The 16,379-nt window shown below is 37.0% G+C and overlaps 3 protein-coding genes across 5 annotated transcripts in view; 2 read left to right on the top strand and 1 right to left on the bottom strand.

Moving 5' to 3' along the window:
• LOC134841414 (bridge-like lipid transfer protein family member 1) overlaps window positions 1–16,379 on the bottom strand; it is a 469,521-nt gene that overhangs the window by 164,758 nt on the left and 288,384 nt on the right. The window lies entirely within an intron of this gene.
• LOC134841671 (trafficking protein particle complex subunit 11-like) lies at window positions 5,072–7,361 on the top strand. The gene is made up of 3 exons (XM_063857706.1): window positions 5,072–5,866; window positions 6,171–6,796; window positions 7,289–7,361. Exons 1-3 carry the CDS (start codon window positions 5,072–5,074, stop codon window positions 7,359–7,361), a joined length of 1,494 nt encoding a protein of 497 aa, XP_063713776.1.
• LOC134842112 (trafficking protein particle complex subunit 11-like) lies at window positions 7,757–15,701 on the top strand. Its single transcript, XM_063858300.1, has 9 exons — window positions 7,757–8,571; window positions 8,876–9,460; window positions 9,801–10,026; window positions 10,881–11,143; window positions 11,404–11,594; window positions 13,057–13,208; window positions 13,480–13,620; window positions 13,851–14,711; window positions 15,076–15,701. The coding sequence occupies exons 1-9, from the start codon at window positions 7,777–7,779 to the stop codon at window positions 15,468–15,470; spliced, it is 3,609 nt and encodes a 1,202-aa protein (XP_063714370.1). The 5' UTR covers window positions 7,757–7,776; the 3' UTR covers window positions 15,471–15,701.

Here is a 16,379-nt window from a genome sequence, read left to right as displayed (position 1 = left end):
TAACTTAAAAAATAAAGTGCTGAAAATTTGTGTTTTGTTTATGAGAGATTTTCGTGCTATCCGTGTTTCGAGGTTGTCCAGATAACGATTCATTAGTTCTGTTTACACTAGCAAGCGTTAATGTATTAGTACGAACCTTCTTTCTTTAACCTAACTCGCCAATGAAAGTGTCATTATTTGGTGGCAAAGTGTTCATTATTTGGTGGCAAAGTGTTCATAATATGATATAACTTTTGCTATAATCACGATCGGTAGCATTGGCAATTTCATAGCAACTTTTCTCTGCTTTATTTGAGGCCATTGGTTGTGATTAATTGTGTCCGTGGCTGAGTGTTTAGTGCGTGAGACTCATTTTCTTAAGGTCGCCGTAGGTCCTAGATCGAATCAGAGACCTAGCCGAATTTCGAGGCTTTTTTTTACTTATATTTATTGCGCTTTATAGAATTGATTTTTGGCGTGTTCTCGCTACTAGTGTTTGCGAAGCGCAGCTACGCCTCTGTGTAGATTATTGATGTTAGAACTTGGTGTTTTGAGGTTAATATTTTCGTTTCAACACAAATTGATGGTGTCATTCTCAGGTAGCCGCATTTGAGACATAAAAGGTTAAATAGGACCGAGGATAGTTTATCACCTCGTGAGACACCATTCTCATCTTCCTGCATTTGGATTTAGTGTATCTAATTTCTATAGATATCTTATTTTATCTCAGAGGTAAGAAAAAGTCCATCTTTTAGCTCTTTTAGAAAGATTCGAGCTGGAAATATTAAATAACAGAATTTAAGTCTTTCCTTTTCTCCAATATGTTTCTTTTGTGGTTTATTCTTTTTAATAACAACGAAATTTGAGATGAGTTAGTAAGGGAGTGAAAAGAGAGTTTGATGGCGGGAAAATCAATTCTAGAAATCTTTAATGCAGGTTGGTTAGCATTAACAGTAGCTGATTGAAAGTTTTTGATTATTTGTTCTGAAAATTTTTCTAGTGGGGCCGCATGAACTAGTGAAAATATAAATTTGCTCTTTTTTCTCCTTTCAATTCTGCTGGTTTCACGTTTCCCTTCAATGGTGACGGCAATTTTGGTGTTTTCAATGACGTTTCCCAGCTGCGATTATCTACAGAACTGGGTGTTTCCATAATTCTTCTTCCGTTGCTTGATTTAGGGCTGCAGATTTTGTAATTAAATACAATAAAATAAAAGATAAAAATAAAATGTAATAAAATAAAACGAAATTTTTGTTTAAATTTTTGAGAAATCACACGCCATTTGAAGTAAAAGTGATATATTTTGCACAAATGTTCCGTTACTTTCGTTACCAAAGTCGGAACAATAAGTTATTGTGCTCTTAAACGATAACCACAGCGCATAGGAACTCTTTGGTTAAACTGGATTACCTCATTTGCGTTTTCCAACTCTGAAACTATTTAAAATGTTTGTCACAGCAACTAAATTAGAATTAAATTGAAATAGTGCGGGGCGCTTAGCGTAGCGGTAAGGCTATTGCTTTCAGATCAGATTGCTTAGAGTCATAGTGTGCATTTGACTCTCTGCCATGGCAAGGATTTTTTAACCTATGGGGTACCGCATCTTGGCCCCTTTGTGCTTAAATTTTTATTTCTACCATCAATTTATTATGCGTTTTAGTGTGGAATGCGGAGAAATAATAGTAACAGACTAACGCATTTCGCAGAGATCAAGTTATTTTTATTTTAAATCTATCTATAAGTTAATCGAATGGCATTTTTTTGGTAGTCATAAGGCGCAATGGTTAAGAAATGCCACCGAGCGCAACGTTTAAGAAGACTAAGATCAGGCAACCATCGAATATTCTAAAGTCTGGAATATAGAACCTTACGCCTCTCTTCCATTATTCTAAAATCTTTTTTGAAAAAAGTCCGGAACTCCATAAAAACAATCAACTCGATTCAACTGCAAGGCTAGACTGCCTGCCCACTTTTTGTCCAGAATTTTGCGTTTACGGATTTATTTCAGTCTGAAACGAATCAACTAAAAACAGCAACCACCATTCTCAGAAAAACTAACTTTTAGCATGCGCTCATTCGCGGTCTATGAAATAACTTGAAATATCTCAAAGTTTCAGAGCTGGAATAACTTGCCACGAAAAACTTCAATTTCTCTGGCGAACTGATAAACTAATTCAAACTCTTATAGCTTGAATAGCTAGCTTAGAAAAGACTTTTCGCGAACCGATTCAGTCTAAGAAATAAGTTGAAACATTTCAAATGTTCATAGTTTGAATAGCTTGCTGAGTAAAAAAAACTACCGTGATTCGATTTGCTTCACGAAATATTTCAAAGGTTCATAGCTGAGATAGCTTTTCTTAAAAACACTGAAACTTTTCGCCATTCAGTTCGGTTCATAAATTAAATTAAATATTTCATAGCTTAAATAACCTTGGGGTTTCCGCAGTTTGATACGCTCTATGAAACAGCTGGGAACATTTAAATTTCTATTGCTTGAATAGCTTGCTTAAAAAAACTTAACTTTTCCGATAACCAACTCGCTGTATGAAACAATTTGAATTCTTTCAGCTTAAATAGCTTGCTAAGAAAAACGAAGTTTTCGCCAACTGATTTGCTCTATGAACCGACCTGCAATTTAAATTTCCCTTGCTTGACTAGCTTGGATAGAAAAATTATAATTTATACATTAGCTCGCTCAGTAAAAACGTTTCATTCTAAGAAAAAACTTGAAATACTTCAAACTTTCATAGCCTCAATAGCTAGCTCTGTAAAAATTTAACCGTTCGCACACTTATCCGCTCTATGAACAATTTTGAAATATATCAAACGAATGACAGAAAAGTTAATGCCATGTTTCAGTTTCTATGAAGCTCAATGATTAAACGCGATCATTGACCTCAACATTTGAGAAATTCTTCTGAATCTAGAATAATTTAGAATTTTTTGTCAAAACAAACTAACGCTTCAGAGTTTTTAAACGTAAGCTGGATTATTCAAGAATTATTTTTCGAAAAAGTTCTGAAGTCTTAAACCAAGATGAATTCGATTCAACTTCAGGGCTAGACCGTACCTGCCCGTTTTTGCTTTTTGTCCAGTTTTTGCGTTTCAAGATTCATTTCAGTCTCAAACGAATCAACTAAACAGCAACCACCATGCTTAGAAAAACTAACTTTTAGCAAACCGATTCGCGGTCTTTGAAATAACTTATGAGAAAACTTAGAAAAATATCAAATTTTAATAGCTGGAATAACTTGTTCAGAAAAACTTAAATTTTTGGCGAACTCATTCAGCCTATGAGTTAACTTGAATAATTTCAAATCTTCTTTGTTTAAATAGCTTGCTTAGATCAACTAAAAATTGTCGCAAACTGTTTCAGTTTGTGAAATAATCTGAAATATTTCAAAGTTTCATTGCTTGAGTAGCTTGCTTAAGACAAATGAAGTTTTATTGAACCGATGCACTTCATGAGACAACTTGAAAAAATTCGAAGTCTTTTTAGCTTGATAAGATTGCCAAAGAAAATTTAATCTTTTTTTGTGGACTGATTCTCTCTAAGTTTTTTTTAGATTGTCTAGAAAAACTTAAAATTTTCGCAATTCGATTCGATCTTCGAAATTATTGAACTAAATCATAGCTTGAACTGCTGGCTTACGAAAATTTCAACTGGTTCGAAACCTATTCAGTTTATCAAATAGTTTGAAATTTTTCATAGCTTTAATATTTTGCCTAAGAAAAACTTTTTTTTTGTGAAACTATTCGTTTCTTGAAACAACTTGAAATAATTCAAAGTTTTTTTTATTTGAGAATAAATTTTTGTGTGAACTGATTCCCTTTCTGAAACAGCTTGAAGTATTTCAATAACTCATTAATTTAATAGCTTGCATAGGTAATTTTTACTCTTGCAAAAACATTTCGCTATGAAAAATTTAAAATAATTCGTAAAATAATATAAAGTTTCGTCTCTAGAGTAGCCTTCATAGGAAATCTATAACTTTTCGCGAAAGCATTTGATTTGGATGAAGAAATATTCTATTTTTTTCCTAAGTACATCGCCCGATTAGGTCTCTCAGAGAACTTGCGTAGGAGAACTTAAATTTCTCGGAAAATGTTTTGGTTTAAAAACAACTTGAAATTTTTCAAAATTCATCGCTTGATAAGCTTTTTCGAAAAATTATTTTCCCGCGAACTGACTAGCTGTATGAAACAACCTGAATTGTTTCAAAGTTTCATCGCTTAAATAGAATTCTAAGAAAAACCTAGATTTCGCTAACTGATACGCTCTATGAAGCGATTTAAAATATTCAAAGGTTTGTCACTTGAAAGGCTTCAATAGAAAACTTTTCGCCATCCGATTCCCTGCGTGAATTAGCTTGAAATATTTCAAAGTTTCATGGCTCAATTAGCTTGCTTAGAAAAAATTGAACAACCAACTCTTGAGCAATTGATCATGGAGACACGCTTGCCAGTTATTCTGATTCAACACTGAAAGGCTTTAGTATCCTACTCAACATACGCAATTTTTTCTTCTGCTTTTCGTGAGCGAGCGGAACGATGATAGCTTGTGAAATAAGGATATTTTTTCCCCTAAATAACTTTGTTCACAGGATCTACAGTTCTAGCCAAGTTGCACTTTTAGCAGCTCTAGTTCTTGGTCTAGAGATGCTGAAGCGATACTAGATTATAGCTGAAAAAATTTTCAGATAAAAATTATTTTTGTCGGTTGCTAGGATTTCGTCCCAATTTTGTCGGCTCACTTGCCGCACGTTTTATTCACCGTTGTGCATTCACGTCATTTTTGAGAAGAATGATGTAATTGCGAAAACTTCATAGATATTCAGAGTTTTTATAAATTTTCTACAAATTCGTTGTAGCAGTTCGAGCGTTTTTGAAATTTCTTTTTTAAGAATTTTCAAAATTTAAGAGATGATTGTTGGCTTTATTTTTGAAGCGGACGCGGTGCGAAGCTTCGCTTCGTATCTGTGCTCAATGATACTGTTTTTGTTATTCGCGGAGGTTTTTAGATAATGAAAGGTTTCATTTTGACTCTGTCTACTTCTGTACTTTTCAGATGTCTTATTGGCCTATTTTGTAGATGGCTTCTGCCTGTGTTTTTCCTGAGGAAATCCTCAAAAGACCTCGCCCTCTTGTGTTTCTGTGTGGCTTGGATCAAACGAACAGAACACATTCGGCGATCGGAGAGAGTTTCAGCTCGTTCCACAAACCAAATGCTTCGTTGAGTTCCAAAATTGTTGATCTCAATTTCGAAGTTCCTAAGCCCAAGCCCAAAAAGGGTTCGTACGAATGGTACATTCCGAAGGGTATTTTGAAAATGGGGTGGATTGATAAGCACTTGAATCATGTTCCAGCGGTAGTTGCCGTGTTCTTCGAGCTTAATTGGGACGACAGTGACTTGCCAGCGAAACAATCCGAATGTGTAGCCAGAATCGAACGAATAAAACAGACTCTTCAAGGTCAAACTATGGGACCTCCTCAAAACGGACATCAAACCAAAATAGTCCTGATTCTGATCCAAAAAAGAGTTATTTTGCCAGCAGGCGAAGATTCGCCGCAAGCCAGTGACTACGCCGCCCAGTTATGTGACGCTTGCGGAATTTCTCCAAAAAGTTTGCTTGTGTTACCGCTTTCAGAAGGAACTGTGATGGACGGATACATAAAACGAATTCACGAGGAATTACTTGCACTAGCTAATACTTATTATACAGCTCAGGTTCGAGTTGTGAGAAGTCACAAGGATAATCTGAACAAGACTACTCATGCCTTGTTGTTTGTGAGACACTACATTAAGATTGCGTTTTTCTCGGAAATGCAGCAGAATCCAAATAGACCGGAGGCACAGACCGAAACAGTGTTGAAATATTATAAACAGGTTTGCACAATTTGTTGTCTGTCTTTTTGGCGACTTGTAATCGATCAGACTAATGTAGACAACCAGGCGGACGTTTTGTTTGTTTTTCCTGACCAAAATTTGAGCAATATGTGTAGTTGGTGCCAGTTTGACTAATCTCCTAAAAAGACCTCTTAATAGAGAAATTTCAGATCAAATTAAGAACCGAGAAAAGTTTTTCGAAATTTTTAAAGTGTTTTTAAACAAAAATATGGGTTAAAAAAGAAAAGCTTTAGAAATTTATAGTATTCGTTAATATGGAAGCTTTTTATTTTTCAATTTTTAGGCGTACGGTAACCTTACAGACGGAACAGTCCGAATATACGACACGAACTTAATGGAAGTGAAAACAATCGCGGGCTTCATTAACTACAAAATATGCAAGCTGTACTTCCAAAACAACCAGCCTCTATCAGCCATCAAACAATTCAAACTATTTTTAGAATACTTCAAACTTAAACATGGGCCTCAGCAGTTGATTTTTGAGCATTACGCTTGGCTTTCGAAGCAGTTTTCTATTTTCGCCGAGCTTTTTGAGGAAGCAGTCAATATTGGGCTCTCAGCTATTCAATTACAACACCCAGGATTTTATTATCAACAAGCAGCCTACTTAACAATGCAAAGGCGAGAGAGTGCAACTATGGTGTGTGGAAATTTATACTCGAGTCAGCAGCAACCCCCGCTTGACCTTTCGGACGTGCAGCTGGAGTTTTGGGGTCAGCGACCTTGGAGACCGGGAATCCAGAGCATTGACCCTCCGGATTTGCAGAAAGAAAAGGCTGGAATTGAGATGTTACAACAGGCGGAGTTATCGGTGAAATATAGTCCGATCATCACACCGCTGTTGTTTTCGGCTGTCATATATTTCAAGGTTAACCACCTGAATTCGAATCATTCGTCTCAGTTTGAGAAGTCCTTATTAGTAGATATAAAAGTTACCTATTTTCTAGCGTCCTATGTTGTATTAATCTTTTCCAGTTTTTGTAGAGTTAAAGTTTCTTTTGATCTCGTTCGAGTTTTTTCTGATGTTTTGGAAGTTCAACTGTGCGCGAATGTGATTGTAAAAACTTTCCAAAAGGATTGCTCTTTGGTGCTATTTTGCGACTGCCTGTTCTGCCAATGTATTCTTGGTTTGGTAGCTTTATTAGTAGGAGGAGGCTTGTATTGAGCTTGAAATATTTCAAAGTTTCATGGCTCAATTAGCTTGCTTAGAAAAAATTGAACAACCAACTCTTGAGCAATTGATCATGGAGACACGCTTGCCAGTTATTCTGATTCAACACTGAAAGGCTTTAGTATCCTACTCAACATACGCAATTTTTTCTTCTGCTTTTCGTGAGCGAGCGGAACGATGATAGCTTGTGAAATAAGGATATTTTTTCCCCTAAATAACTTTGTTCACAGGATCTACAGTTCTAGCCAAGTTGCACTTTTAGCAGCTCTAGTTCTTGGTCTAGAGATGCTGAAGCGATACTAGATTATAGCTGAAAAAATTTTCAGATAAAAATTATTTTTGTCGGTTGCTAGGATTTCGTCCCAATTTTGTCGGCTCACTTGCCGCACGTTTTATTCACCGTTGTGCATTCACGTCATTTTTGAGAAGAATGATGTAATTGCGAAAACTTCATAGATATTCAGAGTTTTTATAAATTTTCTACAAATTCGTTGTAGCAGTTCGAGCGTTTTTGAAATTTCTTTTTTAAGAATTTTCAAAATTTAAGAGATGATTGTTGGCTTTATTTTTGAAGCGGACGCGGTGCGAAGCTTCGCTTCGTATCTGTGCTCAATGATACTGTTTTTGTTATTCGCGGAGGTTTTTAGATAATGAAAGGTTTCATTTTGACTCTGTCTACTTCTGTACTTTTCAGATGTCTTATTGGCCTATTTTGTAGATGGCTTCTGCCTGTGTTTTTCCTGAGGAAATCCTCAAAAGACCTCGCCCTCTTGTGTTTCTGTGTGGCTTGGATCAAACGAACAGAACACATTCGGCGATCGGAGAGAGTTTCAGCTCGTTCCACAAACCAAATGCTTCGTTGAGTTCCAAAATTGTTGATCTCAATTTCGAAGTTCCTAAGCCCAAGCCCAAAAAGGGTTCGTACGAATGGTACATTCCGAAGGGTATTTTGAAAATGGGGTGGATTGATAAGCACTTGAATCATGTTCCAGCGGTAGTTGCCGTGTTCTTCGAGCTTAATTGGGACGACAGTGACTTGCCAGCGAAACAATCCGAATGTGTAGCCAGAATCGAACGAATAAAACAGACTCTTCAAGGTCAAACTATGGGACCTCCTCAAAACGGACATCAAACCAAAATAGTCCTGATTCTGATCCAAAAAAGAGTTATTTTGCCAGCAGGCGAAGATTCGCCGCAAGCCAGTGACTACGCCGCCCAGTTATGTGACGCTTGCGGAATTTCTCCAAAAAGTTTGCTTGTGTTACCGCTTTCAGAAGGAACTGTGATGGACGGATACATAAAACGAATTCACGAGGAATTACTTGCACTAGCTAATACTTATTATACAGCTCAGGTTCGAGTTGTGAGAAGTCACAAGGATAATCTGAACAAGACTACTCATGCCTTGTTGTTTGTGAGACACTACATTAAGATTGCGTTTTTCTCGGAAATGCAGCAGAATCCAAATAGACCGGAGGCACAGACCGAAACAGTGTTGAAATATTATAAACAGGTTTGCACAATTTGTTGTCTGTCTTTTTGGCGACTTGTAATCGATCAGACTAATGTAGACAACCAGGCGGACGTTTTGTTTGTTTTTCCTGACCAAAATTTGAGCAATATGTGTAGTTGGTGCCAGTTTGACTAATCTCCTAAAAAGACCTCTTAATAGAGAAATTTCAGATCAAATTAAGAACCGAGAAAAGTTTTTCGAAATTTTTAAAGTGTTTTTAAACAAAAATATGGGTTAAAAAAGAAAAGCTTTAGAAATTTATAGTATTCGTTAATATGGAAGCTTTTTATTTTTCAATTTTTAGGCGTACGGTAACCTTACAGACGGAACAGTCCGAATATACGACACGAACTTAATGGAAGTGAAAACAATCGCGGGCTTCATTAACTACAAAATATGCAAGCTGTACTTCCAAAACAACCAGCCTCTATCAGCCATCAAACAATTCAAACTATTTTTAGAATACTTCAAACTTAAACATGGGCCTCAGCAGTTGATTTTTGAGCATTACGCTTGGCTTTCGAAGCAGTTTTCTATTTTCGCCGAGCTTTTTGAGGAAGCAGTCAATATTGGGCTCTCAGCTATTCAATTACAACACCCAGGATTTTATTATCAACAAGCAGCCTACTTAACAATGCAAAGGCGAGAGAGTGCAACTATGGTGTGTGGAAATTTATACTCGAGTCAGCAGCAACCCCCGCTTGACCTTTCGGACGTGCAGCTGGAGTTTTGGGGTCAGCGACCTTGGAGACCGGGAATCCAGAGCATTGACCCTCCGGATTTGCAGAAAGAAAAGGCTGGAATTGAGATGTTACAACAGGCGGAGTTATCGGTGAAATATAGTCCGATCATCACACCGCTGTTGTTTTCGGCTGTCATATATTTCAAGGTTAACCACCTGAATTCGAATCATTCGTCTCAGTTTGAGAAGTCCTTATTAGTAGATATAAAAGTTACCTATTTTCTAGCGTCCTATGTTGTATTAATCTTTTCCAGTTTTTGTAGAGTTAAAGTTTCTTTTGATCTCGTTCGAGTTTTTTCTGATGTTTTGGAAGTTCAACTGTGCGCGAATGTGATTGTAAAAACTTTCCAAAAGGATTGCTCTTTGGTGCTATTTTGCGACTGCCTGTTCTGCCAATGTATTCTTGGTTTGGTAGCTTTATTAGTAGGAGGAGGCTTGTATTGAGGGGGGAAACAGCGTCATTTTTTGGAAATGTTCGTTGTTTTAGAAGTTCAACTGTGCGCGAATGAAGCGGTGGATGATGGTGCAGATTAGTGAGGAATATTGCAGTAGTGAGAGTGGGGACCACTCCAAGGCACTCAAGTACTTGCTGAAGGTGCTGCCAGAGTACAGACTGGAGGCATGGCTAGTACTCTTCTCTAACGTTCTCCAGATGGCACTACACTGTGCATATGTTATAGCAGACATAGAACACTTCACTTCTATATCTATAGGTGAGTGGGCGAGTGTGGCTTGGGATCTACAAATTAGTGATCTTTAAGTTAGTTTCGGTGGCGGTTATCATGATAGAAGGACACGAAATAAGCGAAAGTTGTCAGCGTCTTTACCCAAGCGAAGAATAGTGAAATTCTACGAAGCAACTTTTTTTACAACCTAAGTTGCTAATAATAGTTCTCATTTGTTGGCCTTTTTGGTATATTCCAAGCTTTGGCAATTTAATATCACCTGTAGCTGCTTTATTAGTAGCTATTTAGATTATTTCTAGCGACCGTGGTGGAGTTGCGAGGACGTGATACTCGTGATCTACAAATTGGAGGTTGAATTCTGGCTCATCGAAAAAAATTTACTTAGTAGCTCTTTTGCTGCACACCGGTGTTAGTTTAATGGCAAATGTAGCTACTTTACCATGGAGTAGATGCGGGAACATGATACTTCTATAATCTCAGGGTCGGAGGTTCGACTTTGGTGCATAGCAAAAGATTTATTTTTCAAGGCTCTATTTTACCTTTTCTTATTTCAATTTGTTTTTGACTTTTTAGAGCTATTTCATGCTGTTTTCGTGGTTGGGTTTGCTAAGTGCAGCTTCGATTTTGTGTCAACAGTTGGAAAAGGACTTGTTTTGAAGCTGATTTTTTTTTCAGATTTTAGAACACTGAATTAGAATGGTTTACATCAAAATTTTCGTGCATTCCCTCTTTTTGAGGCTTAATCAATAGATTTTTCTGAATTTATTTGTTGTAATTAACTGAGTTTCAATAATCGTTTTCGATTTTGCAGTTTTTTAATTTTCAAAAATTTATGGTCAGCTCTTTCCAAAGTCTGACATAAATGTAAAACGATTGTTCAGAGGTGATGGGTGAGTTCTGCAGTCTGCCGATAGACTACAAACAGACCACCCAGATGAACCTGATGCAGATGCTAGCAGGTGCAGTGCCCCACCCTCCCAATGTAGAAGTATCCGCCACTACTAGTCTCAACCCTGACCAAGTGAAAACCACTCGCAACCTGTGGCAGCAGTGTATTAACAACAATAGCGGGCCATCTGGCATGTTTGCTGTGGATATGAACAAGATCACGTCTTTTGTTTCCATCAAAGCCACATTCGAAAAGGTAGGTTCTTCGAAGCTTTAATTCATGTGTTTTTTCATACAGTACTATTGTTTAGTTCTCCGCTCAAAATTTTCTGAGAACGCTTTTTGATATTGCAGATCTCTTTGTTTGTTTAAAAGTAATCATTTATACTTTAAAATGATTACCTATTATTTACTTTTTATAACTTTTTGATACCTATTATTTAAATATGGGAGTCGATTAAGTTTGGTTTGTTGTTACGAGCTGAACATGTTCTCATTCGGAGAAATCTTGGTTAGGATCTGTTCAACGCGGACGAGGCAGTGTCGCTAAGTGTTCACATGCACTCAGCAGCCCAGTTCCCAGTCCGCTTCTCCCGCCTCAGTCTGCACTTCTCAAACCCCAACTACGATCCGCTCTGTGTAGTGGTGGACGCTTTGGACATGACCAATGTCAACGAGGACAGCGGCGGTAATACTGGAAACACAGGGTAAGTTAACTCTACTTTCAAAATGTTCAAAAGTTTAGCCCGTTGAGATATTTAAATATTCAGATGCAGCTTGAGTCACTATGCTGATGTATCAAACGACCCCATCTGACGTTTGTTTGTGATACCTGTTTTTGCATGGAATAAAAAAGATCCAAATAAAAACATACCCTTCGATCGTCGGAACCACAAAACATATTTCTTTTGCGAGAGCAAATCCGTAAGAAGTTGATCTTTGTTATAAAAGCTAAATAATTCATTTCACTTACGAGCGCAAATCTGCGAAATTTTCATTTACGAAATTGACCTTATTTTTTGTAAAACCTTAATAATTTCAGTCCTTCTTACTTGGTTTAGTGGTACAGCGCCTGCTTTAGTTTTGGGTTTTGAGTCCCATTTTTATGCAAGGAAATTGTTTTTTTTTCTGGAAAAACTTGAGCTGTCGGATTATCGTTTTGGCATTTATTTTTGGTCGGCTTACATGCCAAAGCATTGGGTTTTTTTCCGATTACTACTCTTAAAAAGTCGTTTTGTATTCTGTAAATTTACTAACTTGGTAAGTTTACAATCCTTTTTAAACCAACACTTTTTGATCACCGATTAAATGGTTTTGGCTTGTTATGTCGTCTTAGTCACTTTATTTGGGTCGTTCGGCGGGTGGTTAAAATTGTAATAAATTTTTGTAGATTTGAGGAGTGTGAGGCATAAACACCTCGATTTTTAATATTTTAAAGCCCAAATTTTCGTGACAGGAATTTTGTTCATCGCTCAACAGGAATTTACCCAAGCATTAACGACTCTGTTGCTGCTCAATTATTGATTTTGAATGCTGATTCAGCGCTTGTGCTTGTTTTCCTTATAATGAACATCATTCGAGACAAGGTTTGAAATTTTTGTACTAAAAGAAGCTTTTTGCAAACATGTTTTAGCAACTTCCGTCCCATTTTTGGAGTATCCGCTAGCTTGCAATACTATGTTAAAGAGATGATGAACATTGTAAAGGTCACGAAAAACTTGATTGACTTCTAATGTTGAAAGTCGATACAAACTTTCAGACCTCCCAGCGGAATACAAATTTTTCCTATTGATCCACTTTTCTCAAATTAAGTTAATATCATCACAAAAATGTTCATCACAATCAATAATTACACTTGCGAACTTTACACTTGCGTTAGTGTAATAGTACGACTATTCTTTTTTTTCTAAAGTTGCAAATATTGGTGCCACTTTTGGACGCCTTTACGATTTTTTGATATCAAGTGCTTTAAATTCTAATATTTTCGAGTTAACACTACTATTCGAGTTCATTTGATTAATTCATCAAATTGACTTTTAAGGTCATATATTGTTTTGGTGTTTCCTTGCGTACCTTGACTCTTTTCCAATTGTCTGTTGTCTGTGTTGGTATTGTATTGCAAGTGTTGCGAAGCTACCCTTCCTTTCTGTGTATTAAATTTTGTTTTAGTGTGGAACAGGGTGGTGACACTAGATGCGCAGTTCGACCAACAGATCTGACTATTAAGCCAGATGAAGTCAAGCAGATCTCTTTCAAATTCTTTCCTATCCATACAGATATATCTCGAAAACTCGAAATCTCATCAGTACGCATGCAACTTGGTCAGTGTTGAACTCATCTTCCTCCTCATTGTCATCCAAAAATATTTCTACGACAATTTTGATGTTCAATTTTGTTTTGACAACAAATAATTAATTAGATCATGCAGTTTTAACAATATATTAGCTTGAAAGACACAATGTTTAGAGTTTATATTGTTTTGCAACGTCCAATCAGTATTTTTTGACCGCATCAGAAAAGCATCCGCTTTTCAATGCAGCAGATAAGTTGTATAGACATCTAGCAAATTCTTAAAGATTTGATGCACTTTAGGTCAGAGTGACAAGCGACACGCAGTGTTAACTTGGACGGGCAATCAGTCACATGCAGAGACATTCATTTCATCGGAACAGCGGGTCAAGTTCCAGAACAAATTCGACTTCACGACTCATTCCAAATTGTCCTATGCAAGCAGTTAGTTAAAAAAAATTTTGAGATCATAGTTATGAAAAAGCATAAAGCATTGCTGTATCTATATCAAAAATTACCTTTATACGTATTCTTAAAAGTGTGGCCATAATGATACAAGGTTGTGTTACGGTGAGAACATTTTCTTGGCTGAGGAGAGGGCTATAGGGGTAAGTATCCTGAAGTTTTCTTTTTTTTGCAGTTTAAAATTAAATAAAAGGGATGCGTTTTTTTAGAGAAGGGAGTCTTCTCGAATTTGAACGTGACACCTCTAAAACCCTCGTGCTTGATCAAACCCAGAGAATCTCAAGTCTTCATCAAAGTGACTCACAAACCCCCCGTTTTGATGCAAGAATGGTACAAAATAGAGGTTGTCATCGAAAACAACGAACTGCAACCGATAGTCAATACAAAATTAGACATTTTATTCGAAGATCAAAGGCAAGTGCCGTCACCTCAAGTAAATCTAGACTGGCCTGCTCAAGATGACGATGTAAAGATTGCGCATATTCATCGAGATTTGACGGATCCAATTGTGCCTCAAGAGAAGCTCACGCTTACTCTTTTTGTGAGATGTTTCCAAGACATCAGCGAGAAACTGCATGTAAAAATTTCTCACGATGTCGACGTTAACCAACCTGCAGAAATGCTGAAAAACTCAGATGACATGGAAAAATCAGCGGTTGTTGAACAAATAAAGGAAGAGATAAGACTAACTTGTTCGTGCTTGAAGGAGGAAACGATTGAGCTTCCGGTTGTAAAGCCATATGAAATGATTTCACGAGTTGCAACAATAACCATGGACCCTCTGGAAACAATACACGGAGAGGAAACGTTTCTCATTATGTCAAAAATACAAGCACTGTCACTGTGGCCGATTGAAATTGACCAAGGTAGCTTTAGGTTGAATGAAGCGATTGAAAAAATACAAGAGAGCGATGAATCTTTGAAAGGGGTTGTGTTAAATCCACAAGAGAGTGCAAATATAGTTGTTGCAGCTCAGACTACGCCGATGCCGTTACCTACGACTCTGAATTTGGGCAAACTGGTGCTAACATGGCATCGAGAACCAACAGAAAATTTGAATCTTCCGTTAGGTAAGATATTGTAGAATTTGTTAAGAAATTCTTAGTCGCTGTAAGTCAATCGTTGCTGTTAGACGATTGGCTTGTCAGGTCAAAACTTCTTTAATTCTATTTTGTACGAGCAATTTTTTGCGGTGTTTGACTGAAAAATTATTTAGGAGCGCGCCCTTTGAAAGTAATTGTATATTGAATCGAATCGTACAAAACTTGTAATCTCTCTAAATGGCATCAAAGGAAGTAGGTTTTGTACAAAAACATTGATGCCCAGACTTGAGGTGTGGGCGCATATCCTTTCTTAACTATGCTAATGATAATGTATTTTTTGTTGAATTTTCTGGAACGTATATTTAGTTGAAATTAAATTATTGTTTTTTAGTGACGACCACTTTAGACATTAGTCCACAACACAACATAGACCCAGTGCCTATTAGCATCAAGGCAGAACTGGACCCATTCGGCTATGTGCAACAACCCATGCATGTCAAATACCACGTGAAAAACAACAGCGACATCCTACAGGAGATGCAAATACAAGTGGAATCTGCAGATGACAACATGGTTTTCTCGGGTAACAAGAGTCTGCATTGTAGACTTATGCCTGCAGCTGTCAAGACGATTAATTACACGTTGATTCCGATCGCAGTAGGCTTTTGCAAAATGCCGACGGTGAATATTAACTTGCTTCGATCTAATAAGGAGATGGGAAAACTAGTTAAGCAATTGACCCCGAATGAACTGTTTGTCAAACCGGCACATTGCTTCGTTGGTTGATCAATTGGCTTGATAACCATGATTCTGAAAATTAATTCCCAGCATTTGGCGAAAGTTGCTCCAACTTAAAACAGACATAAATTATATCAAAGGTTTATGAATTCCATGTAAAATTTTATATCTCATCTATATATTTCTCTTAATTCCTTATTTGAGTTGGAAAGTCTTTGAATCTGTGGCAAATGAAATATGCTTTGACCGTTTAAAAAATCAAGTTGCCTTTGGTTTTGACATTCCTTGGTACTGAATGTTCTGACAGTTATTCAGTAGCAGATTTAGGGAGGGGGATGCCATCCCCCTCCGAGATTCCAACCCCTGCCTACCTAAAGGGTCCCCCTTTGCACTTTTTTGAGAAATCAATTTTGTATGATGGACCCTAAAATCCTTTGGCGCCAATATTTACTATTATTAAGTGGGAAAGCGCGCCAAAATTTGCAATTTTTTGGTCAAAATTTTCCAAAAAAAGTGCCTATAATTGCCTCTTTTTTTAGCGTGGGTTTTCAAAATTTTGCTTGCGGTGCAGATAATTTGACAAAAATAGTCTTTTTACTGCTTTGGGAGAGCTTGGTAAATCAATTTTGTCAACCTTAAAAAATGTCGACAATTTTTTTTTTCGAAAACTTATAAAAACCAACAACCCCCCCAGCCCCACCCCCCCCCCCCTGCAGATATTTGAATTTATGACTGTTCTATTGACTGCACTCGAGAAAACAATGTGGCACTTGAATTGGTTCAAAGATCATTTTGCAGGATGTATTAAGGGTCAAAGCTCCAGATATGTGATCAGGGCAAGCCATAGTTTAAAAAGAATTTTTTACTGGTTTGATATGGAAAATCAAAAGCCATAAAGCTTCGATTCAAAAATTAGGGGAAAATAATAGTATCAGCTAGGGTTACACTAGCAAAGTT

The sequence above is a fragment of the Symsagittifera roscoffensis genome, chromosome 3 (assembly GCF_963678635.1).
Source record: "Symsagittifera roscoffensis chromosome 3, txSymRosc1.1, whole genome shotgun sequence".
Classification (NCBI taxonomy): Eukaryota; Metazoa; Xenacoelomorpha; order Acoela; family Convolutidae; genus Symsagittifera; species Symsagittifera roscoffensis.
This window is presented reverse-complemented; position numbering and strand designations above follow the sequence as displayed.

Bases quoted from the DNA above. Each gene is read 5' to 3' on its own strand.
- LOC134842112 (XM_063858300.1), top strand. From the start codon at position 7,777: ATGGCTTCTGCCTGTGTTTTTCCTGAGGAAATCCTCAAAAGACCTCGC. The intron at 10,027-10,880 runs GTGAGTGGGCGA...ACGATTGTTCAG, and splicing joins CTTCACTTCTATATCTATAG to AGGTGATGGGTGAGTTCTGC. The intron at 14,712-15,075 runs GTAAGATATTGT...ATTGTTTTTTAG, and splicing joins AAATTTGAATCTTCCGTTAG to TGACGACCACTTTAGACATT.
- LOC134841671 (XM_063857706.1), top strand. From the start codon at position 5,072: ATGGCTTCTGCCTGTGTTTTTCCTGAGGAAATCCTCAAAAGACCTCGC. The intron at 5,867-6,170 runs GTTTGCACAATT...TTCAATTTTTAG, and splicing joins TGTTGAAATATTATAAACAG to GCGTACGGTAACCTTACAGA. The intron at 6,797-7,288 runs GTCCTTATTAGT...CTTTGTTCACAG, and splicing joins CATTCGTCTCAGTTTGAGAA to GATCTACAGTTCTAGCCAAG.